Source organism: Neoarius graeffei, chromosome 8, assembly GCF_027579695.1.
Source record: "Neoarius graeffei isolate fNeoGra1 chromosome 8, fNeoGra1.pri, whole genome shotgun sequence".
NCBI classification, from domain to species: Eukaryota; Metazoa; Chordata; class Actinopteri; order Siluriformes; family Ariidae; genus Neoarius; species Neoarius graeffei.
Genome location: NC_083576.1, coordinates 13,652,431 through 13,677,671, shown reverse-complemented (window position 1 = coordinate 13,677,671; position 25,241 = coordinate 13,652,431). Strand labels below are relative to the sequence as shown.

The 25,241-nt window shown below is 41.4% G+C and overlaps 3 protein-coding genes across 5 annotated transcripts in view; all 3 read right to left on the bottom strand.

The window, feature by feature from the left end:
- zdhhc5b (zinc finger DHHC-type palmitoyltransferase 5b) overlaps positions 1-3,601 on the bottom strand; it is a 28,230-nt gene extending 24,629 nt beyond the window's left edge. The window contains exon 1 of one of the 2 annotated variants that reach the window (XM_060927313.1): positions 3,346-3,601. The gene's annotated coding sequence lies outside the window, so the exon portion shown is untranslated. Of the gene's footprint in view, positions 1-2,959; positions 3,322-3,345 lie in introns of those variants that run through there. The other variant, XM_060927314.1, reaches the window with a different exon arrangement.
- Positions 3,602-4,565: 964 nt separating this feature from the next.
- On the bottom strand, positions 4,566-16,459 carry clp1 (cleavage factor polyribonucleotide kinase subunit 1). Its single transcript, XM_060927309.1, has 6 exons — positions 16,298-16,459; positions 15,660-15,940; positions 10,742-10,849; positions 10,539-10,658; positions 10,288-10,425; positions 4,566-5,606 (listed from the first exon to the last, which is right to left on the bottom strand). The coding sequence occupies exons 2-6, from the start codon at positions 15,936-15,938 to the stop codon at positions 4,911-4,913; spliced, it is 1,341 nt and encodes a 446-aa protein (XP_060783292.1). The 5' UTR covers positions 15,939-15,940; positions 16,298-16,459; the 3' UTR covers positions 4,566-4,910.
- Positions 16,460-16,470: 11 nt separating this feature from the next.
- On the bottom strand, positions 16,471-24,946 carry selenoh (selenoprotein H). 2 transcript variants are annotated; one of them, XM_060927311.1, is made up of 5 exons: positions 24,851-24,946; positions 18,982-19,099; positions 18,655-18,797; positions 17,410-17,531; positions 16,471-17,269 (listed from the first exon to the last, which is right to left on the bottom strand). In XM_060927311.1, exons 1-4 carry the CDS (start codon positions 24,936-24,938, stop codon positions 17,425-17,427), a joined length of 456 nt encoding a protein of 151 aa, XP_060783294.1. In that variant the 5' UTR covers positions 24,939-24,946; the 3' UTR covers positions 16,471-17,269; positions 17,410-17,424. The 2 variants fall into 2 exon arrangements, with proteins under 2 accessions (XP_060783294.1, XP_060783293.1); XM_060927310.1 differs by having other exon boundaries at positions 16,471-17,251.
- Between the last annotated feature and the right edge of the window lie 295 nt (positions 24,947-25,241).

Genomic DNA, 25,241 nt, shown 5'->3' with positions numbered 1-25,241 from the left:
TGACTAATTCTATTTTTTTTAAAAAGTGGGCCTAGTGACAGACCCAGCAACTTTTCCAGCACGTTAGTGACCGTCTCGAACTCGATACGGCTCTCTGGCTCACATCACACTTGCTGTTATTTGAGTTTAGAAAGCAGGCTCGCTTGACTCAGCATCGGTGTATTGGGCTTGTGACTAATCGCTAATCACCACTGTTTGTCCCACCCTCTCACCTCTTGGTTCTTCCTTTTACAACTCTCTTTTTGGAGATTTTATAATCACTAATAGCAAGTAAGGTGGTACAGTGGTTAGGACTGCTGCCTCACAGCAAAGAAGGTTCTGGGTTCGAGCCCAGTGACCGACGGGGGCCTTTCTGCATGGAGTTTGCCCTGGTTTCTCCCTCATAGTCCAAAGACATGCAGTTAGGTTAACTGGCGAGTGTGCAGAAGGGAACTAGCCACCCTACTGCTGCAAATTTGGCCAAGTCAACCAAACACGGTTCGCCTCAAGTCCAGATTGGGTTCAGCAGTGATGACAAACAGCAAGTAAACGTTTTCCATCACAAAACAGGAATGGGCATGTCCCATTTTTTCATAAACCATCAGACAACAAGCAAAAACTGACACTTGTACAGAAAAAAGAAAAGAAACCCTACCCACCCTCACCATCCCACACTGGTCCATTCCCATACTAAAGCAAAGTTTGTTCTGGTCTAATGTTTTTTTTTTAAATTGTACTGGAAGCTGTATACACTTTATCAAAATAAGAGAGGAAAGGCTGCCATGTAATGTAAAACTTCTCCGTTGATCCTCTTAGAGAAAATTTTATCTTTTCCAATTTCAGGAATGACATCACATCAGTTATCCAAGCGTGTTGTCCTGGGGCAACTGGTGACTTCCAGTGTAGGAGGATACATCTACGGGCAATTAGAGAGGCAAATGATAGCACATTCAATTTTTATATGCTGAATTTAGGATAATTCAAAGGGACTCCAAAAATAGCAAGAAGTGGACAAGGTTCTATTTCAATCTCTAAAACTTCAGACATGACTTTGAAAAAGTTCTTCACTGACTGAAAGTTTAGTATCTTGTTGAAAGGATTTGTTCACAGTATCATGACCAAACAAGACTTCTTTTGATAAGAAGCCAAGGCCTAATGGTTAGAGAAGCAGCTTTAGGACCAATAGGTCGCCGGTTTGATTCCCTGGACCAGTAGGAATGGCTGAAGTGCCCTCGAGCAAGGCAGCTAACCCCTAACTGCTCCTCAGGCTGCTCTGGGTATGTTGTATGTCGCTCTGGATAAGAGTGTCTGCTAAATGCCTGTAATGTAATAATTATTTTCAATTCTAATAAAGCTCTATTCTACTATATAAGTGAACATTTTCCTTCTTCATGTCGCATTATTTGCAATTTTGAATGATATGCCATTGATTTGTGGAGTAAAGCTATGGAACAGTTTGAATGTGGAGCTCATGAAATGTACAATTATAAACCAGTTCAAAAAAAAGGTATAAGGAACAGATCTTTATGAGGTATAGGGAGGAGGAATTACAATAACATCTCTCATCTCATCTCGTTATCTCTAGCCGCTTTATCTTGTTCTACAGGGTCGCAGGCAAGCTGGAGCCTATCCCAGCTGACTACGGGCGAAAGGCGGGGTACACCCTGGACAAGTCACCAGGTCATCACAGGGCTGACACATAGACACAGACAACCATTCACATTCACACCTACGGTCAATTTAGAGTCACCAGTTAACCTAGCCTGCATGTCTTTGGACTGTGGGGGAAACCGGAGCACCCGGAGGAAACCCACGTGGACACGGGAAGAATGTACAAACTCCGCATAGAAAGGCCCTCGTCGGACACGGGGCTCGAACCCGGACCTTCTTGCTGTGAGGCAACAGCACTAACCACTACACCACCGTGCCCCCCATATATATAAATATAATATAAAATGTATATATATATATGCATAATTATATTATGTATTGTATGTGTGTATATAACATAAGTCTTTATTGTCACCGTCACTTTTTCAAAGGTCCAACGAAATTGAAGTACAACAATGAAATATGCATAAGTATCTGTATATATGATTTGATTTGGTCGAGATTATACCATGTTGGTATGTTTTCTTTTGTATATATAGTTCATTATGGCGGAAAGTGACGTTTGATTAGCGGTGGTATAGAGGGTTAGGATTTGATAAGTTATTTACTTCTTCCTAATCCTTTCCGAACATTATTATATGTTACTGCCTTGTGGCTACGCTATTCTGCTTGTTTATGATGATGTTTTGATTATTGCTTTTTTTATACATCTTTCTTCTTTACTGTTCGGAATAAAGCAAGCAATCATGCTAAATACCTAGTATGCAAATGAGTCTGAGACGTCACCCAGCGACTTCTAGCCACTTTCTGAGCTTGCTTTAATAGCGACCTTACTTTCCCCTGAAAAGAGCTGAAACACTGAGGCACACAAAAGTGGACTCAAGTATTAGTGGCGGAGTGGAAAGACAAATTTATCCACTGAAACAAAGCTGACACTGTGTATAAAGTATTAATTCAATAGAAGAATGAATAGACGGTTAAATGTGCAGCATTAAATCAGATGTGTGTGTGTGTTTATGGATCTGGACTGAAGTGAAGCTGCTGGACGCTAATCTTCTCAAACAAATCCCCAGTCCCGAAAACAGCCTTTTAACACATCAGACCCAGTTCATTACAAAGTGCAACCCTACAGAGAACAATGAGACGCCACTAAAATATTTATTATACATGCCAAATACAAACAAAAGAGAGAAAGAGAGAGAGCAAAAAAAAAGTTTGTCGGCACACAGCGGAAAGAAACGGCCTGTGGTCCTGACAAGCTAACTAGCTAGCTAGGACATTTCAGAAAATTTGAAGGAATTGTTTTTGAAATTATTGTTCAAAACAAAACACACACAGAGAGAGAGAGAGAAACGATAATTTAGCTTACGGTTACAGTGTCCAGGAGGTCTTTCTGCTGAGCTAAGTTACACCTTCAGGTCTTTCAGGGAAGGCCAATGTTTGTGAGACTCGGCTAGCTAGTTTTAGCCAGCTAGTTTATCGACTGACAGATGGACGTTTAAATCCTCTCGTTGTTTTCAACCATGCAGTAAAGTAGCTTAGGCTTGTGCAGATTTTCGACATGTTTTCTACACAACACCTGACACGTTATCTCCAAACAAAACATTTAAAAAAAATCAGCTTAGAGAAGAATTAGCCAGCTAGCTAATGCTCCCTGTCCAGCCCTCGCGCTGTAATGTCACTGCAGGAGTTCGGCGCTTTCCCTGAAAAACCTGACACTCGCTAAGTATGATAATAAAGTGTTTATTACCGTACCTCAACGCTGTGTGAGAGGGAACACGGTCAAACCTGCAGTGTGTGCGTGTGTGAGAGATGCCCTCTCCGCTGTCAACTCCACACCGCCTCAACTTCCCATCAGCTCAGGTAAAAGAGCTCCGAGCACATCACATCACCTCACAGCACTACACACACACACACTCCTCCATCACTGCACAGCCTCAAGAGCTGTTAAAACACAAACGCTTTACATTTACAGACTTTTATTGTAAAACACCACCCTGTCACAGTTAAAGTGATCTCACACACACACACACACACACACACACACACACACGGTGTTTGTTTATTTATTTTATTACATAAGAACATGGCAAATCGGTTCAACACGTTTATTACAAACATCTTCCCAAAATACTTTACTAAAAAATTATATATTTAATATTTTAATATATCTACATTTCTGACGCAGTACTTGCAAGGAACTGGAAAAAAATAGGAACACACACACACACACACACACACACACACACGGGGGGGGGGGGGGGGGGGGGAAGAGAATAAATATGAAACAAAATAGAGAAAGCTAGTAAGAGACAAAAGTGAAAAAGATGATGGCAAAAGCAAGCAATAAATCAATAAAAAGGGAAAAATGATCAAAATTACAGAAAAGAAAGCATCCAAGCAAGCAAGAAAGAAATCAAATCAGAAGAAAGAAAGAAAGAAAGAAAGAAAGAAAGAAAGAAAGAAATCAAATCAGAAAAAAGAAAAAGAGGAGAAAGCATCCAAGTAAGCAAGAAAGAAATCAAATCAGAAGAAAGAAAGAAATCAAATCAGAAAAAAAAGAGAAAGCATCCAAGCAAGCAAGAAAGAAATCAAATCAGAAAAAAGAAAGAAAAGAGGAGAAAGCATCCAAGCAAGCAAGAAAGAAATCAAATCAGAAAAAAGAAAGGAGGAGAAAGCATCCAAGCAAGCAAGAAAGAAATCAAATCAGAAGAAAGAAAGAAAGAAAGAAAGAAAGAAAGAAAGAAAGAAAGAAAGAAATCAAATCAGAAAAAAAGAGAAAGCATCCAAGCAAGCAAGAAAGAAATCAAATCAGAAAAAAGAAAGGAGGAGAAAGCATCCAAGCAAGCAAGAAAGAAATCAAATCAGAAAAAAATAGAATGAAAGATGAGAAAGCATCCAAACAAGAGACAAAGGAAGCTGAAAAAAAGAAAGAAAAAAGATAAAAATGAAACAGAAAACGGAGCAAGCAAGCAAGAAAATCCAAGAAAGTGAGATGTGAATAATCAAAGAAACTGAAGGGATGCATGAAGTAATAAACTTAATAAGATTTAAAAAAATAAATAAACGCAAGAGCAAGATTGAAAAACAGAAAAGATGCTGACAGAGAGAGAGAGAGCAATAAAATGAGAGGAATAAAAAACCTGAGGAAGCGCAAGCACTGACTGAAACGGAGGTAAAATAAGGGCACAGGAATATCTCCCTCCATCTGCTGATCCCACTTCAGTTCATGTTCAGATGTAATCTCGTGCCATTTCTACATTCCTGCTTTTCTCAGCACAGTGGACCTCCCACTCATCCCCACCCTCCCCTGCACTTTTTCATTTGAGGTCTATGAAGCGAATGTCCATGATAAGGAGCGTGTGGCGCGGCAGCGGTCTGGGTGCAGGAGCGAGTACGGTCATCACCTGAGCCTGAGTGTCCACGGCCGTAACCACAATGAAGCCACAAACGGGACTCTCTAAAATCCCTCTGTTGCGGCTCTCTCCTCCTTCAGCGTCGTCCTCCACACAGCTAACGCTCAGCACGTGGTGAGTGAGGTCACGCCCCGGGCTCACAGGAACCAGCTTCAGCTGCGTGTCGTCCTGCGACATGCCCAGCGGCAGACACGAGTCCGGAATGGATGGCGCGCCGATCTTGTAGATGCGCACATCCGAGAAGCGCACGTCGAAAGCGTGTGGGTAGAACGAAGTGCCACGGAAGCCATAGAAATACTCACGGATCTTATCGTCACGTGTCTCCCGTCTGCAGTCCTTGGAGCGTTCTACGACTCCGCCGGACTTGGGTAGCAGCACGACACGGACAAAATGCGGCAGATCCCGTTTGAGCTCGTTGTAGAGGCGTTCCTGATCGAGGACCAGCACCACGTCCACCTGGAATGCTGAAGCGCAGTGGACCAGTGCCTGGTATCCTGAACCCTTCACCCAGCCACATGTGTTGATGATGCAGCCTCCTACGCTGGCCTTCCGGTTCACCTCACAGCGCTGTGAGAACACCATGGCTAGACAGGACGTCAGCTACATGCACACACACAAAGTATTGACAAGGAGAAAATGTTAGGCTTTTGAATTTGGTTTCATTTCATTGTTCTCCTAACAGACAGACTAAAGCGCTGCGGCATCATTCACTTTAGGTAGAGATCAAGCAAGGCCTAAATCCCCCTGGCACTGCTATCACTGGGACTCATTTATCAATTTATTTATCATAAAGGTTCTGACTGTAAAGTTAAATTCTGGGCAAAAATGTTCTATTTCTATTGCTGTTGGAGTTTCGAGATGTTTTGCTGCTGCACACACTGTGTATCCTGTGTGTAAACGTTTTGCTGAAATAAAAAGCGTCCTGCATTTTACGATTCCGGAGATTGCCGAAACAAGCGAGCAACAATATCACATGACCACCACGGGGTGTTTGAGCTACTTTTAACCCAAACAAATTGGCATGGGCAAACATAGCGGACTCGGCTCTCCCTCCAGCTAAAAGCTAGCGGAAAAGAAAAGGAAAGCCTGCCTAGTGAGTGCAACTACAAGATCGAGCAAGGTGACATGACGTGTCATTTTTCTGGACAGATAATTAAATCATTCTAGCTAGCGCTTAGCTATCTTAGCTTTAGAATGCATGGGCTCGACTCCATGGTAGCGAGTATGGAGTTATTATACACCTAATGTTTTGATCTTACAGAGAAAGAAACGAGAACACAAAAGCAGTAACAGAGAAAAGATGTATTCCGTCTTTTGTTTCATGGATCTATTCATGAATGTCGATCACAAATTACATCCCTGCGACTCAAAACTCTCCGACATCGACGCAGAGTCACGATGTTTCCTTGGTGGCGTCGCCATCTTGGTGTGACACAGTTCCATAGTTATGCTCATTAGTTAAAGCCCATTGTGTTCGGCTGTTTCCGTAGGGCCATATCGTTTACCTCAAGAGGGAGGAAAACAATCCCAAAACGGAGAAAAGCGACCCTCAGGACATCAAAATGATCACATCTCGTTCTTGCGAGACAGGAAAACGCCATGGACAATAAACAAATTTTAAAATTTCAGATGACTTTACAGTCAGCACCTTTAACAACTTGCATTATATACAGGATATAGGAATGAATTCAATGTCCAATATTTAACATAATGGTCTAATATCAGAATCGTACATGTCTTGAGCCCGATTTTGTCCAGCGTCGGACCTGAACGTGAACATCAGGAACGCGTGACCTATTCAAAGACCAGCAATGTGGCATCTGGGACGCCCCTCGACAAGTCTAGCCTGTCAGAATTTTTTTGTATTTTCTCACATACTTTGACACTCCGACATCACGTCCCTTGACGTTCCATCTGTAGCAATTATTAAAACTTCTTAACCCTCCTCCCCAACGACATGCAAGAACGTGAACAACAATTAGCTGGGGTCAAACTTGTAGCGTTGCCGGTCTCTTCACCAAGACACAGCAAGAATCTATGGCACTATGACTGTCTAATCTGACCATCATGAATGACAAAAATATCATGTGGTCTGACCCTGGCATAAGCTGATCATAATTTTGTGTTATTTTGATACTTATACATATTTATTTTTTTCGCAGTGCGGTTTCCATCAAATCCTGCGCTCTGATTGGCTGGTGAGCGGGTCCGTATCCTACAGTACAGGCCCCAGTTACGGACCTCTGGCAACTCGCTCGTTCACAACAAGAACATACATAGTAGCATTTTTTGTCAACATTTATCTTTTTTTTAATAAGATTTATTTATAAGATTATCAAAAATCTTGTAAATTTTTGCCAGCATTTCTCAGGAGAATAGCATTAACTTTACAGCATGGATAGTGATAACGACAGTCTTCACAGCGAAAGCGAGTTTTACTACCCGGAGGAAGAAGAAATAAAAGAAAACATTTCAGGAGAAAACTAAAAACCTGTAACTAATTGCTAACGCCGAACAAAAACATGGCTGAATCCTGAATGACTCAATTTTGTATAAATAGGGGACTACATAGGCAGCAAAATGTAGTTTTTTTCCTGCCATGAAAGTGCACTTGTATACCGAGGAGGAAGCAATTTGCATTACAGCCGTGAACGAGGATTCAAAATGGCGGCTCGGCTCGGTTTTCCCTTTCAGGCACTCGTTTTCTGTTAGAATTTGGTAAAGAAAAAAATAAATATTTACCAGCTTAAGGTCGGTCTGTATGCTGAAATACCGTAACCTCGGCCCAGAGGGCCTCGCTCAGTACTTTCAAGACCTCAGTCACGGTATTTCACGATACGGCCCTCCCAGCTGGTAAATAACATGTATATATTAAACAAAACACAAATCACCACCATGTGTATATCTGTACTCGGTCTTATAAGGCATTAATGGAAAAGGAATTCTGGAACGGGATATAAAATCACATGCAGTTCTGCATTCAGCTTTGGCTAAAAATAAAGAACTTCCACAGATCGCTGTCGTCACACTGCCATTTCAGGAGCATAGGTAACCGTGCTAAGAAAGCAGCCTCCTCCTGAAGGAAGCTGAACATTCTGAAGTGTTCACAAGAACAATATTATATACCGAGTATACAGATCTGATTATATCGTATATTATTCCATTCACATTCACTGGATATGAGCAATCATGCGCTCTGATTGGCTACTCTACCACTAGGATATCAGCTTATATACCGTGAGTAGAGATGTTTACATTCTTCATCTTTAAGCATTAAAATATGTTGATTTTTTTTTAGACCGGTTCAAAAGCTCAAAGAAGTTTGAAAATGACATCACTAAAATGTCCAAGGAAGAATTAAATAATTAGCTATTCTATACCTCGGCATGACAACAAGACGGCATTTTCTACAAAAAAAACCCCAACACTAAAGTCAATTTGTGCAGCCATCGATAGGTTAAGAAGTCCGTCTAAGCGGAAATTATTTTGTTGGACATTTTTATTTTATTCATAAAAACTAAAAGCATGGTTTAAAAAAAAAAAAAATTACCAAAATTGCAATATGCGTATTACTGACATATAACAAAGAATCCAGTCAAGTTTCGTGAAATTCCTCCAAAAATCGAGAGAGGAGTTGATTTCAAAAGGTGAATACCTTTCTCGGATGGACGGACATCACCACGACATAATCCCCCTTCGGGCCTTTCAGCCAGTGGGGGATAAAAATTGATTGGTTCGTTTTTCGCACACTATTGTTCATTGTTTTCCACTGTGTATGTAAGTTAGCAAAGCTCAGATGATAAAATGCTTATTAACTGAGTTAGGTCGGGCCAGACGGGAAAATATTTAGCTCTTGAGGGGTGTTCACACGGCAACTTTTACTCCGGTGTAGCACCGGGGCTGCCCCGGTAGAGCGTTCACACGGTACAAAGTTATACCGGTGTAGCCCCTGAAAGCTGCTTAAACCGGTGCAAATCTAACCCTGCTCGGGAGGTGGTTTGTACAGACCGAGTGCATGACCTTGAGGCAAATATTTTCCCATCCAGCCCTCCCTCCCACTCAGGCAATAAGCACAGATTATGTACCGCTTGGTCTCTTTTTCAAATACCAAAAATAGCGGTTTAGTAACCGACTGGAGTCACAGCTGTGGCTCCGCAAGCATTTGCGTGTGTAGATCTATGCATCATGATCATGCCTAATAAGGCAGACGATAGCATGGTTAAAAAACAAACAAAAACCCCGATAGCACAGTACATTGGACATGAGCAGGTCGAAAGTTGCTCTGATGTAAACAACAAACATGACTGCCTCCGGTGAGTTTATGTGGAGATTCAATCTCATAGATGAAGGTTAAGGTAGAACTGAAGTCATTTTTAAACTTGCTTTATTTCTTAATTAACGTGTTATTCAATTACGTTTTCGGTTTTAGTAACCTTGTATCGTGACTCGTATTGGCAACTAATTGCAATATTATACTTATCGGCCTATTTGGCTTTTAGCCATGTTGAATTTAGTCCGTTTGGTCCACGGCAGGCGTCGCTTATCCGCGCGATCTTCACGAGACTTGTGCGAGACTTCGAAACGTCAAGTGTCAGCCAGGTGTCAGTGCCGCCATTTTGAAAACTGTTTTCCAAACGAAATCTTGCACAAAAACGAGTTTAAATGACGATTACTGCCTACTTTTTTCAAACTTTTCTGTTTGCTATTAAAACAAACAAAACTTCTGGCTTGATTACATCAGCATTCGAAAGAGGGCGCGCACATCTTTTGACAACGTTGGCAGATGTCGGTTGCTTTGATTTCCGCTGTACATTTTACTTCCGTCCTACAATGTCTCGCACAGGTCTCGATGAATCTCGTTGGATATGGACTGATATATTACATCGCATATTTCAAACACTCATAACTTGCTATAGAAGTGACAAAATAGCAATCAAAAATGCATTCCTATATTTAATAGAATTATGATTTAAAAATTTGCCTTCCGTTCTCCTTTAAAAGTTAACACTTTTAGTTTGGAAGTTTTTGATGAGAGATATTAATCTAATATACCATGCACTGAGAGGCACAAGTGATTATAGATTCTCTTCAGGGCTGTGCCCTTCACAAAATAGTACTACACCAGATACCTCAGAGAATCCATAATTTCGACCAGAACCTCTCAGTGCATGGTACATTTAATTAATATCAGCACTGGACGCTGACAGCAAATATTACAACGAAGAACAATGAAGAAGCTATAAAGATTTGATCCATGTGTTGCACTTTGTGTTGTCTTCACCTTGTTATAGAGTTTGATATTGGTCCCTGGTGTCGTGGAACCAAAGTGGAAGACTAGAGGAGCCTGGACGGAGAAGCCTTCCTCGACATCTGCTGGACGTTCAATATACAGTGCTGACATTGTCCCTGGAACAGACACCTGAAAATACATTTTCCTTTAGTCGAGACAACTGGCTGCAGACAATCCATCTCGCAGTTGTCTCATTAAACTCTGCTAATAGACTATAAACTTTCTAGGTCATATTCTCTTACGCTGCTTTGGCCGACGTCCAGCTCTACGAGTGTGGGCCTCCTGCCCAGCCTCACTGCGTAGTTCAGCAGCAGACGACACACTGTGGATTTCCCCACGTCGGTCGGCCCCACCACCATGACCTACAAATTCACAGAGTGGCAATTACCATCACTACGTATCTGTAGCGAAAAGACAGAAAAATGAGATGGGAATAGTGACACACCCTCGGTCCTCTCTCGTTGTCTCTCTCAGCCTGCCGTCTCATTTGCTCCAAAGCAGCGTGCGTGTTCAGATACAACAGCATAGGGGTGTCTTTAGAGACGTACGCCACCTGCATACAGCGAGACGTCGACACAGAGACACCAGTTACATTCAGACATACACTTACGTACCTTATATACACACTATGTGGGCGGTTCTTCTGACAAACAGAAGCTTGTTGCGACTGGCGGACAAGGAACAGCTGATATTGTGTACAGCGAAGACGGTGTAGGGAACACAGTCCGTCTAAGAACTACAACAGTCCCTTTAAGAAACTACAGGTCCCATCGGCCAACTCCCGCGGTGACCTACGTCACGCCTGGGCGGGATCACCTACGGTACGTCACATCCTCCAGGAAGCCATAAGTAGCCCGGAAACTCCCAGCTCTTCCTCTTTCCGTCTGGAGCAGCTGTCTGTAGGCACAAAGAGATTCGCTCCGCCGAGCAAACCAGATAAAGACGTCTTTTCCTCAAGAATCAGAGTTTCACGCTTTTCTCTTACCTTTGGCCACGGTAAAGTCTAGAATTGCGCGATTTTGACTCAGATTGCGCTACAACCGGTTTTTGTTTGTCTATCAGTAACGTTACCAAACTGCAGCCCAAGCAGTTAAAGTTAGAGGCGACCGGCTCCCTCTAACAAAGCGCTGTGCACATTTTTTAATCAGAGACTTTCTTTTCATCACGAGCGACCACGCGTCGGACCAAGAAATCCTCTGCTTTCCACGGAAGCGACTCACGTGCTCCACAACGGTGAAACTCCAAAAGTCTCGGAACATCTCTTCATAATCTTGCGTAGAGGCAAGATACTAAGTAAGACTGGCAAATTTTGGGCATAAAACTAGTCTTAGGAATTAGCTTTATGAAGAAGTGTGAATTTAAACTCAGAAACGGTTTAAATGTGTACACTGTAGACCCTCAGGGTATTGAATTAATTATTGTTCTATTTTTGTCCTCTCAATTGCTTAATAGATAGGTTGCATGCTCTCTCTATTCCTTTCTAACCCTTAACTTCATTATTACATATATTTTGACCTCATCAAGATTTCAGTGGAATTAGCTGCTACGGTTAATTCTTTTGTTTCATTAGCATCCAGGGCTAATTGTATTGTCTCAAGGGACCACGAGGTCGTCATCCTCCCCCCACAAACACACGTGGAGTTAGCTACCAGAGCTCATTCTTTTGTTTCCACCACGTGGACACAGACACATCTTAGCTAGCAACCAAAGCTAACTCTTTTGTTCTACTTAGAAACACATGGTCACGACCCCCCACACATCACTCTCAAACACACACACACACACACACACACACACACACACACACTCTATCATATTTGTATATAATGATTCCAACTGCTATTATTCATTTTTATCTTTGTTATAATAAATTTAATTATTATTGAAACTGTGTTTATTTGTTGTACCAATATTTTTTGAAGTACCCAACCTCAAAGAATTCCAAGGTGCATGAGTTATGTAATACGGTAAGTGATCATAATAATTTGGAATATACCATAATTTAGCTGTTTGGTAATTTATTATTAAGCACCAAAATTAATAGTATTCATTAATGAGACTGATTTAATATGAGATTGATCACTCAATTACCAATTGCACCTACAACGGCATACAGCCTATAATCATATACCCACAGAACGTACACGTACAGTCATGTCCAGAAGTATTTGGACACGGCCACAATGCCCCACAAACAAGCAGCACCCGACAGTGGCTGCAGTAAAGGCCTGGCAAAGCATCTCAACTTTGAAAACTCAGCACTTGGCGATATCCACGGGTTCTAGGCTTGACAGCAAAGGATTTGCATTCAAGTATTAAAAATGATGCTTATAATTATATTATTCTCGAATCAGACAACACAATGTTTTTGTCTTTCACGATGGTCACTATGTGCGATTAGGCAGTTATAGCACTATAAATTCTCGCCTCGTCCTGGTCAGGAGACCGGAAGCACGACAAGTTTGACTTCCAACAATCATCATTCACATTATTGTGTGTCGTCAGGAGGAGGGTTAAGAAACTGTCAATCACGGCTACAGAAGGAACATGCTGTAGGCGTTTTCAAACTAGGTGAGAAAATACAAAAAAAATAAAAAAATTTTACATGCTAGACATTTTCTCAATAAGTCAGTTTGAGACTTTGCCTCAAGATTTTTAAAAAACCTTTTTGCAAATTCACTGGGTTCTTTAGAGAACCCAGAGACAAATCTAAAGACTTTCAGTAGACATTATTGACTGTCCTGCACTTGATACGGCTCTCCAGCTGAGAGTTTCAGCCGACTTAGTGTGTAAAGCTTGACTAAGTTGTCTTTATATGAACCAAGACTTCGACAATCACTAATCACCAATGACTGATCAATATTTGGAAACAATGGCCCATCACTGAATCTTGTAGTGCCATGCCTTCTTTCTAAAAGAAGGGTTATAATGTATTATACCACATCGAGGTTGAATGAACATTAGGTTCATATTAATTCGCTCATTAATACCTGTTTAAACAAAACATGGACGATGTGGCACCGTGCCCTTCTGTTTAATAGTAATGAAGCCAAAATTCCTCCGCCATGCTGTCAAATTTGGAGCCAGAGTTTGTGTCGGATCCCTGAATGTAAATACATTTAAGTCTTGGCAAAGGTTAGACTATACCAAGCTGCTATGTTGATGAGGCTCATGTGAGCATCGACGATATGGATTCGAGACAAATACCTCTCAAGATACCTGTCGTTATCGCTATCCATGCTGTAAAATTAATGCTATTATACTAAAGACAAACAACTGCTACGATGCTTCTTTTTGTTGTGAACGACCGAGTCGCCAAAGATCCGTAACCGGGGTCCGGATCGTAGGATTCCGAACCACTTGTGAGCCAATCAGAGCATGTGATTTGATGGAAACCGGACCGCGAAAAAATAAATCAAGGTTATTTTGGATATTCTTTTTCCCCACTTGTATCTGAGCATTTGGTGATCCAAATACCTCAGTATGTAATTTCTTTTTTGACCGGTAAATTATACAGTGAAGTCTTGGAGCAGTCATGTATACTCATAAGTTCGCATTTGTCCAGATTCAAATGCAGACCTGAGGCTTGAGAGAAAGAAAAAAAAAAAAAAGCTATATTGTTTCTAAAGCCCACCGCACACCTTCCCGATCCACTTACGATTTTGTCGGGCCAATTAAATTGCTTGCGAATCGTAAATGTGTGCGGGGGCACCTCGTAGCCCATTTCATCAGTTCTTGGTTCAGGTCAAACTAGTCTTGATATTTTCGGATGCGATCTCCTCGTACACAACACAATCGATAGTGTGTGCGTTGTTACTATGAACTCATCGGTTACGATAATTTTAAACAGCCAGTTGGAGTGCCAGGATTGATCACACATGGACTGCAGACCGGGAAGCACAACTTATGTCACTTTGGGAAGCATCCACCTGTCTTTATGACATTAGTTCACCTGATTACAGCAAACGGGAAAAGAGGAACGAGGCTATGGCTGTAATCGTGTCAGCTTTGAAAATGCCTGGTAAACTATTATAGCATTGTCAGTGGTACAGAAATCGCTTGTCCGGAATCCCAGAACAAGTTGAATTTTAAGAATGACTGAACAAATTAGAATCAATTCTTATTATTGATTTGTCTAGTTGGGATTATCCTTTTTTGATTCTAATATTCAAAATTGAATACTTATATATAAAATGTTATTTACCAGCTGGGAGGTCCGTATCGTGAAATACCGTGACCGAGGCCAAGGTCACAGTATTTCACCGTACGGACCGACCTTAAGCTGGTAAATAATATATTTTTTTTCTTTACCAAATTCTAACAGAAAACAAGAGCGCCCGGAAGGGAAAACCGAGCCAAGGCGAGCCGCCATTTTGAATCCTCATTCACGGCTGTAATGCAAATGGCTTCCTCCTCAGTATACAAGTGCACTTCCATGGCAGGAAAAAAAAACTACATTTTGACACCCTGTTTATACAAAACTGAGTCATTCAGGATTCAGCCATGTTTTTGCTCGGCGTTAGCAAGTTACAGGTTTTTAGCTTTCTCCTGAAATGTTTTCTTTTATTTCTTCTTCCTCAGGGTAGTAAAACTCGCTTTCGCTGTGAACACTGTCGTTATCGCTATCCATGCTGTAAAATTAATGCTATTCTCCTGAGAAATGCTGGCAAAAATTTATAAGATTTTTGATAAAAATCTTATTAAAAAAGATAAAATGTTGAAAAAAATTGCTACTATACATGTTTGTTGTTGTTGTGAATGAGTGAGTCGCCAGAGGTCCATAACCGGGGTCCGTATCATAAGATACGGACCTGTTCACCAGCCAATCAGAGCACAGGATTTGATGGAAACCGGACCGCGAAAAAAAATAAATACATTATATATTTTGTACTATTACGTGATATCTTGAACAAGTGACCATCTATTCGGGCTCAACGTGTACGAGGTCTTGCAAATGTGCGTGGGGAATTTTGAACCGATCAAATCGGGCCCGTATACTTGTAACCGATCGCCCGACACACGAAGCCCTGGTGAAATCTGGAAGATGTGCGCTGGGCTTATGGCCAGTACTATTCGTTCTTTATTTTTTAGGAAGGTCATCAGCAAACTGACTTATGATTATGTCTAATCCTTCAATATTCGAATTTCTAACAATTATAGCTAATAATTCTGTGATCGCAATGAATAGAAGAGGTGAGTGTGTTTTTTCATTTTACCAATGAGCTCACTATATAGTAATAACTAATGACGAATAAATTCATATGCAAATTAATACATGGTGACTTGGAGCGACTTTGTGAGCATGCGCGAGTCATTTCCCCCTGAAAAGAGGAGTAGGTGTTAACACGTGACCACTACCTCACCTCGGTCTTGCCGCTAAGCGACAGGCTGCATCCCTGCCACGTGAACACGGCGATCTTTGAACCAGGCCCGAATGTGTACTTCTTGTTCCGGTTCAGTTCGGAGCCAAACACCTCGGCCAAACCGGACAGCAGTTCGAGTTGTACCCGCTCCCCGGCTTCGACCTCAAACCGCAGTTCGGTCTCCTTCTCCAGGTCAAACCGCGCGCCTCCGCCGCTCCCCGCGCCTCCTCCGGAGCTCGGGCCTTCATCACCGGCTTTCTCCGGTGCCTCAGTGCTCATGCCTGGGAGGGCGAGGACAAACAAACTCCCGTCTCAAAAACAAAATGGACCGACGTCATACCAGTCATTTTATATCAAAATCAATTACCATACATATTTAAAATCACAATTAACAATTTTATTTAGCTTATTCGTATGAAATGCCTGTTTACTAACAGTTAAATATGTTCTGCTTGAAGGAAACACTACTTAAACAGTACACATTTCAGTGAGTTAGCAGTTAGCTTTGAGGTGTGCTATAACTACAATTCAACATTGGTTTCTTTTTTTTCCCTCCTTTCTTTGATTTAACTCGTCTATGTAACCATTAAAATTGCTATAAAACACACAAAGTGCTTAATCCAGGTGAACTAGCTTACTTTTAAACAAAAAGGAAACTCCAAATGTATCCCCGGTGCTTTTAAAAACACATCCACCAGCGTCAGGGCAACTCAGTCGCACGATGATGACGTCAACTTCAAGCACCGAACTGATGCCCCTCCCCCATTCGAAGTCAGTCAAGATTCAGTTCATAGACTCAAAAGAGGCGAAATAGTACAAAGCACAAACTTTATTCTTTTCATCCACAAAACCGTCGACGTACACAAATTCAAATGTTTAACAGTTTAAAAACATGTCACACGCACACCATTTGGCCAGAAGTATGTGAACACCTGTCCATTATGGCAACATTTTTGATGGAAAGTTCGAATCGCACAATTGTATAGAATATCCTTGTATGCTGTAGCATTACAATTTCTATTTCCTGGAACCAAGAGGTCTAAACCTGTTCCAGCATGCTTTGTGCACAGGGTCACTGTCAAGTTCCATGAAGACATGGTTTGCCAAATTTGGTGTAGAAGAACTTTTCCTGCCCAGAACCCTGACCACCTCAGCAGACATCAATGCCTGACCTCCTTAACACTCTTTTAGCTAAAAGTCTCCACAGCCACACTCCAAATTCTAATGGAACACCTTCCCAGAAGAGAAGAGGTCATTATAATAGCAAAGGGGAACTAAAGCTGGAACAGGATGTTCAACAAGCACACTTGGTGCAATGGTCTGGTGTCCACAAACTTGTCAGTAATAGTGTGTACCAAACATTTCCCCAAGACACAATGAAGCACAAGTCTATAAACATATGTAATAACATAACCACAGTTAAAGGTAAGAACACGTCAGTTTCTTACTATACTCAAAAGAAGCAAAGCAGAATATCACAAGGAAGCAGCAATGATTCCAGGTCAGGATGCCAAGCATCAGAGAACAGACTGGGAGTCATCTGTTTTGGTCCATCCTCATCATTATGCATCCAAGAAACCCAGGATCATTCACTGAAAATTGAGATAAACCTACGTTTAATTTAGTAAAAGTCAGGTCAGTTACAGGTCTTAAAACGCTTTTACAGTAGAACATGAATCTGAATTTTAATTAAAAGTTTGTCAAACATTCAGTAGCACTATGGTGAAGTCTATGAAAATTCCTCACACACCTTTCCTCAAAGTTTCTAACTGCTCTTCAGGGCATCCTCCAGGGCAGTTACAACCTCAGCAGGCTCTGGAAACTTCAGTTTACGGGGAGGACCTTTCTTGATACCAGTCCACAACACCACCTCTGAGAAAAGATCCAGGGAGAAAAATGGTATACAAAATGAGCTTTCAGACGCACCCTCCAAATAAAGTGGCTAATGGCATGCTGCGTGGGTCGAGACTGCAAAGACATCCAAATTATCTGAAATGATCAATTATGAGCCGTTTAAGCATGACTAAAGACTCCACGTTCTCTGAAACCAGCGAACACTATACCACATGCACAAGTCTTACATTTGCCAACTTACTGATTGAATTATTCAGTTTTATGGTGCAGAGACTTAAAGGAAATTGAGTAGCGAAGGTGTTCTTTAAGTGCATATCACAGGTAAATTCAGGAGCAAGATCAATGTAATTCTCCTATTTTATATTAAACTTTGGTCAAATATCTGTAACATTCTGCATTCTCTGCAATTTTTTTTTACCTTGCGCAATACCAGAAATATTCAGTTGAAATCAAGCCATTTGAGGCGAATTGGTCCGCCTCTGAAAAAATTTGGCATTTGAATTTCCCGGCAAACATTGATTTTTGTGACATCTGCGGGACTGCTCCTTCTGAATCCTACATCAGCGCTGGTTTGTTTATGAGAAAACAACCTAGTGGTTTTCTGCAAATTTCTTCAATGTTATCACGTAATTATTAAAATGGTTAACAGACGTATCGTAGGTGGGTGTAGCAACACCAATTTTGATGGGATTAGTACGCATCGTTTTCCAAAAGACCGGACAATGAGAGAGAAATGGGAGCGCTTGGTCTACACAGGCTGTGCACTGAAACCGTGCAAAGCTCACGCAGCCTGCTGGCGCTTCCGCAGATAACGTCACGAATCTGGCTCCAGACTCCCTTGGGATTTTTCCAGACGCGTTTTGTTATTTTATTTTTTTCTGCTGTGGACAGATGGCCTTGTGCAAAATTACCCTTCTGGATGAGTGTGTAAAGGGATATACTTTCAGAATAATAAAACAAACAAAAAAAAAAACCCACAAAATTGGTCCAGAATATGCACTTTAAAGACTACAAGTATGCATGCATTAGACTATACTAGCTTTTTTTGTAACAGAATCTACTGGGGGCCTTTCTGGTATATCATGAAAAAAAAATTTTTGCATGTAAAACCAAGTTGTCATGTGCTCCGATGTAAAAGTACCTTTGGTCCCCTCAATTAGAGTGACCTCAAAGCTGTTGCGACGAGGCTTCTGGGGGTTGAGCAGTACGTACAGCTTAGGATGTGCAGCAAGGAGAGCCTCACGCACTGCATCAGCATTCCGCCCATACACACGTCAGCTTTTACTGAGAGACAAAGTCCAGGTCACATGACTGTGTGTAAACTAATACAAGTTACTCAAGTTGATTTAAATTTCACTGAACCAAATAGACTTTTTCTAGACTGTTAAGGAACAGTTCAGAAACGTCAACCAATTGTCCAGGATTAAAGTAGCGACAAAAATGCTTTCCTTTTACACTGCACACTCACCAGTGTTCGATGATGACTCTCTGGCCTTGATCCTCCCGTTCAGCCTCATTTCCTTTATCCTGCTTTGCCACAGGCTCTGCTTCTGCAACCACGTCCGCCTTACGCTTTGCCTTACGGGCTGCACAAACACGCAAGATAAATACTGTACAGAGTGCCCCAAAAGTCTGGCTCTACAGGCAATTATGCTCAAACTGGCCAACTTGGAATTTGGGATGCTCATTATACAGTATACACACACACACACACTACAAGAGCATTGAACATTCCTTAATACATTAGAACTGATGCTGCATGCAGAGAGGATTTCATCCTTTCATGCAACAAGTGTTATGGGTCATGTTGGATAGACTACCAATTTCAGGTGATGCCAAAAGAAGAAAAAAAGTTGAGTGGTGTTTGGTTTGGAGATGGAGGCCATTTGACTGGATTTTGCCTTCCTTCCGATCCACTTGTTTAGAAAAAGCTGACTTTAGAAGTGTCCGTATAGACCCCTTTCACATGACGTCACCGCGCCGCGAGATTTTGTTAGGCGCCATATTGGAAGACCAAGTACATGCACTCACAATATAAAACAAAGTACGAGTGAGAGTAAAGTGACACGATGGATGATAATTCGGGTTATGTGAGTACATTACCAGTTGCAGAAAGGGCACGGTATGTAGAGAAACTGGCTGTGATTGATAGGTTTGACCCATATGATAAGACTTGCGGCAAGGGAGAATGGAAACATAAGGAGGACCGGACACCAATTCTGCCATCTCTGTTTGCTACCCAGACATTGTAAACTATTTGTTGTTTACACCCAGTGCCTACACTCAGTGTTCGAACTATGCCGATATTTTCGGGGGTGGGGGGTGGGTCCCTTTTTTTCCCTTGGGGGTGTGTGTGCTTGCGCTTGTCTCGGAGCGCGGATCTCCAAACACATGAGAAGCCTATCTTACGCACATATCACGCGGACTCCACACCTCCACACACGCATCGTATCTGAAGTCATAACTCATCAGGGGAAATCGTGTCTGCATTGGCATGTTCAAAAAACAACCTCGCGTCAGTGATACCACATGCAAGAAAAAAAAAAAAAAAAAAAAACAGTCAGGCTACTCAACAACCAACCTGGCAGCAGCGAGCAAGCCCCAAACCATCCTAAATTATTATTATTATTATTATTATTAAATTGTAGAAGTCTGGGAGGCTTGCTCCTCATACAGTTATCAACTTGGGGCCACTTTAGCATGTTTTAAATCTGAATTTCTTGCGTTTGCTTACCTCAAAGTGTCCGCAGATCATGCACAGACATCCATTATATCCACAGTTTTTTGCCAAGTCTCACACAGGTTTCTTTCAAGTCTACTGTTGGGCCAATAAATCATAAATAAAACAGCTCAGATTTGTTTGTTTAAGTCGTTTGCCACTCCACTTTATTCTCGTGGGTTCACATACCGCTGCCGTTATTATCCCCTTATCACGAGTTTGTTGGTCTTCCAAAATGGCGCAGGGTCTGTTTACTTCCAGTTTCGGGTGACGTCAGTGAAAGGGGTCTATACCATTGCAGAGGTCTTCATCAGTTACAGTTTTTTGATGACCACTACACTGTCGTTATTAGGGTGCATCTGTTGCCCTCACTTTCATAAAATCTGATGCATTTGTGTTTGGGTGTTCCTTTTCACCAATAAAGACATCCTGTAATTTTTTTTGACCATATTCAAAAGTCTAATGGTGGCACCACGAGGTTCATTTTTTGCCAAAAAAAATGCTTATTTTATGTTTTTGCGTAAGGTTTGAATCACAATGTTGGACTCCATTTATTGATTTCTTGTGACCCAGAGATCATGTTAAGAACCTTTGCAAGGGATTGAGAAGCATTAATGTGATTCATAATACATTTGTATTGTTTAAAAGTAGTTGAACAATGATTCAGTGAACAGCTAAAACTCAAACTGTGCTTGATAATATATTTAGAATATGTACTAAAAATGTGTATCTAAGATATTTGGTATACTCTATAAAGGTGCCATAATGTGGGGGCGTCGTGGCTCAGGTGGATAACGCGCCATACCATAAATCCAGGGACCTGGGTTCGATTCCGGCCCAAGGTCATTTCCCGATCCCTCCCCGTCTCTCTCTCCCGCTCATTTCCTGTCTCTACACTGTCCCATCCAATAATAAAGGTGAAAAAAGCCCAAAAAATATCTTTTAAAAAAAAGGTGCCATAATGTTTCATGAAAAGTGATCGACATTTTGTCATAAAATAGCAGCTTTTTCCAAAACTTTGAGCTCCTGGTGCCACCATTAAACTTTTGAATTTTGTCAAAATATTTCACCCAGTGTGTTTTCTTACCAAAAGGAACATAAAAAAAATGCATCATGATCGGAGGAACTTTTCATTTTTAGGGGGCAACTGATGCACTCTAGTCGTTATGCATACTTCCTGTTTTTCTAAAATTAAAACACTTTGAAAAAGACGCATGCATTATTGGATGCCTTCATTCAACTGGATTTTAGTAGAACACACCTCTGTGAGAAGAATCCTATCTTTCATTAATGAAAGAAAAAAAAAAAAGTTCAACTTGATCTATTGTTGGTTTCAAAGCAATTTTGGATTTGAAATAAAATTTACCCGAACCCTCTTTTAAGAGGGATCTTTCAATAGTTTAATCCCAAATAACTCATAGTTGCACTGCATAAGGTATGAAATAATGGCTTCTACATCCTTAGCTGTGCCCCAATGTGAGCCATGTGATTAAGCAAACCACCCAATGTCTTCCCTCCTATTGTCCCCTCTTTATGCAAAGATTTATACAATATCTAAGATTTTTGCTCTCCTGTCCAGGAGTCAAACTCACAGTTACCAGAGGACCAGCCCCCAACTGTAACCCTAGCTATGTAATAGGCGAGAGGCCGAGGGCTATAGAAATGGAAATTTGCACTGCCCAGTGTGTCTTAAAGGCCTGTAACGAGTATGAACACTCAGGCTACAGCCACACGACAACGGCAACGAGATTTTTTTTTTTTTTAAATATCGCGTCCACATGGGCAACGGATCAGTAAAATATCAGGTACATATGGCAACGCAACGCTTGCTGAAAACAATGCAATACACATGCCACACCTCTACGTGCGCTGTAAGACGGTCCCATCGGAGACACCAGAACAATAGAAGTAGGATGCATGCACATAAACCCCTTCTTCTGTAGCATCAGCCACATAAAGTTTTGATTATTAATCAGTAGCGTAAAATAGTATCTATTGTCTAAGACACTTATTTATATTTCATATTAAAACGTCTATGTAAATTAATACATAGAAAGCCTGGCCAGGCGCTGAACGTTCTTCTGCCTTCACTTTAAGAGAAATTCAGGGTGAGCATGAGCCTAGGTTCTTCCCTGTCACTCACCCTGTCACTGTCACATGCACACACCTTCTCACTCCCTATCCTATGGATATAGTCCCTTTAAATCACGTGCTCGTTTTTTGAATGGAGATGCGGAAAGAGGAATGAATGGGGGTAGATGGAAGCCGGTACGCCAACATTCTGATATCCTCCAGAATTCTTTAATGATCTGGAATAAATTGAATGCTACACGTTGATGGATTACTTTGTTCTTCTACGCCCTTTTTGAGGAATGTATTGTCGGACTTAAACCAACATCTGAAGAGGTGAAATCGCTCCTTTTTTCCCCTATTTTTGCTGGCGGGATTGTTTTTGGAAAGCGCACGGGTGGTGCGCGGTTTTGGTTATACTGCTTCTGCAGTGTTTGGACTAAAGACTCTGCCCTAAGGGCTATTCTCTCACTCTCTCTCTCTCACTTTGCACCATTACACAATAAATATTCACAGTGAAAATATTTTGTAAGTACGTTTCATGAACCAAGTTATAGGATTTGTTGACAACTCGCATCGAGTTCGTTACACTTCTGCCCGGCGTGAAGCACTCACAGTCATGTGGTTGTGACGTCATCATAAACAAATCCGTTCTACTCATCCAGACGACTTCGCAACGGCGCCGTTGCCAGATTTTTCCACTCTGGAACCCGTTCTCAAAAGATTTCGTTTTGGGGCACCCAAAACGCCGGTGCCGTGTGGATGCCAGGCCGAAACGATAAACAATTTTATCAGATTCACCTGAATCCGTTGCTGTGTGGACAGGGCATCACTCTCCTAGTTAAGATGCTCTTAGTGTTTAGAGGCTTTTGGGAAACCCACCACTGATTAGTACTTGGATGGGAGACTGCTGGGAACACCAGGAGCCACCCTTTGTGTGTGTGTGTGTGTGAGAGAGAGAGAGAGAGAGACCACTGAACTACTTGTACAATAGTGTTTATTTAGAAATAAACCTCACTATCCAGACTATGTGCAATATCCTACATGCTGCTATAAATACTTTATTGTGTAATATTTATATATGTAGCATAGTTAGTAAATTTTATTCAAGTTTTTTTTTAAGCATCTAATTGTAAAATTTAATATTTGTTTACTGGACTATGTGCAACAGTTATATACAGCAGTTATACTGACATAAGCCAGTGGAACGAAATTTCATTCAAATGTGTATACTGAATGTACGCGTGAGTGACAAAGTTGGCTATCTAAATTTATTATAAAACAGCATCATTTTTTGTTTAACCTTTTATCAACTTGTTCCATTTTCATGTTGGTTAACAGTTTCCGCCAAGATCATTAGTCTACCTACCGACAGTGATGCAAAGTCCTTCCCACGCCATGTGGCGCATAGGGTGGCGCCGATCTCCGTTTCCGTAGCCCTCGGCCTCTCGCCTATTACATAGCTAGGGTTACAGTGGGGGGCCAGTCCTCTGGTAACCATGAGAGTTTGACTCCCCACTCGCATCTGTATTGCAGCGTGCCTTGCCAGACGGTAGTAGGTACCATTTTTATGATGGTCTTTGACATGACCCGACCGTGAGTAGAACTCCCGATCGAGAGGCGGACACGCTAACCACTAGGCCACTCGCCGGTCAAGTGATGCCAATGGGATTTAACCTTAGTCTTCATCTCTACCGTAACAAAATGATGCAGCAGGGCTTTAATCCTTTAGTCCATCCAGTTCCTTCACTTCCTCATCTGTACACCCTGTTCAAACAGATCTTCCAAAGCTTCACTTTTCATACTAATCCCACCATCACGCCAGTGCAACCATATACCATAACTTGGACAGCATTCTGGGACTTTTGAATAATGTTTGCACCACATGTCTCCACTACTGCCATCATCAAGACTCTGAACGCCACTTAAAAATGGAGAGAGAGAGAGTAAAGACAGACAGACATTCTTGCAGTTTTGTTTCTTCAGAAAAGCTGACAGTTATTCCTGGTGTAGGAACATTTTTAGTCACATAAAAACACCATTGTGAATCGGACCGTGCAAACAAAATGTCCTCCATGACAAGTGCTTGGACAATTTCTTGAAGGAATAATACAATGACGTCTCAAACATTTCAACAAGAATATGCTTAATGTGTTCCAGGGTGGACTCATTGATTTAAGTCACTGTAGGACAGTGACTTACCACTTTATTTAAAAAATAATAATTTAAAAAAAATTTATGGCGCAATCACGTGACCAGTTAAGGTATTGTCCAAATACAAGTTACGTAATTAAGTGGCGCGAGCAAGCACGTGCCCAAAGGCGCAAAGATGCGCGCGCAAGCAAGCACGTGCAACGAGTTTATAGATAAATGCACTATAATTACATAAAGATAAAGGAAAATACAGTCTTTATGCTAAACAGACACCGGATACAAGCCTCATGAAATTTCGAAATGCATCACTTATCTTGGGTTTCCTACCAATTCTCAGTTAAACTGCCACGTTTCAGAAGATTTAATCAAGATAATCAGCAGAAGTTTATTATACCTGAAGAACGCGTCGCCATCCTCGTGCACAACAACAGAGAGAAGTTTGGTGCGCGCGAGAGAAAGCCTATCACCGGAAACGAGCGCATGCGCGCGCACGCCATCTACCTGTGGAGGAGAGCTATGACTGCCTTCAATCCTCAATACCGTCCACTTTATTAGGAACACCTGCACTTTCATGCAATTATCCAATCAGAAACTGCACACGTTCTGGAATCTTCTTCTGAGGCCTGCACACCACAATAAGGTTTACTCTACAAGGTAATTAATTAAAGGTACATTAATTCCATGCGCCATTTCAGGAACATGCAGTACATGTACTTATTTCTGAGAGCATAAAAGTTGAAACCCTGTACATCGGTTTTGTATTTGATCTAAAAAGATATTCAGAT

What these genes read in the sequence shown, in the direction of transcription:
- clp1 (XM_060927309.1), bottom strand. Translation starts at nt 15,938, where the DNA reads ATGAGCACTGAGGCACCGGAGAAAGCCGGTGATGAAGGCCCGAGCTCC. An exon ending in ACAACGAGAGAGGACCGAGG is followed by an intron (nt 10,659 to 10,741) that starts GTGTGTCACTAT and finishes GTGAATTTGTAG; the next exon opens with GTCATGGTGGTGGGGCCGAC. An exon ending in ATATCAAACTCTATAACAAG is followed by an intron (nt 5,607 to 10,287) that starts GTGAAGACAACA and finishes GTGTGCATGTAG; the next exon opens with CTGACGTCCTGTCTAGCCAT.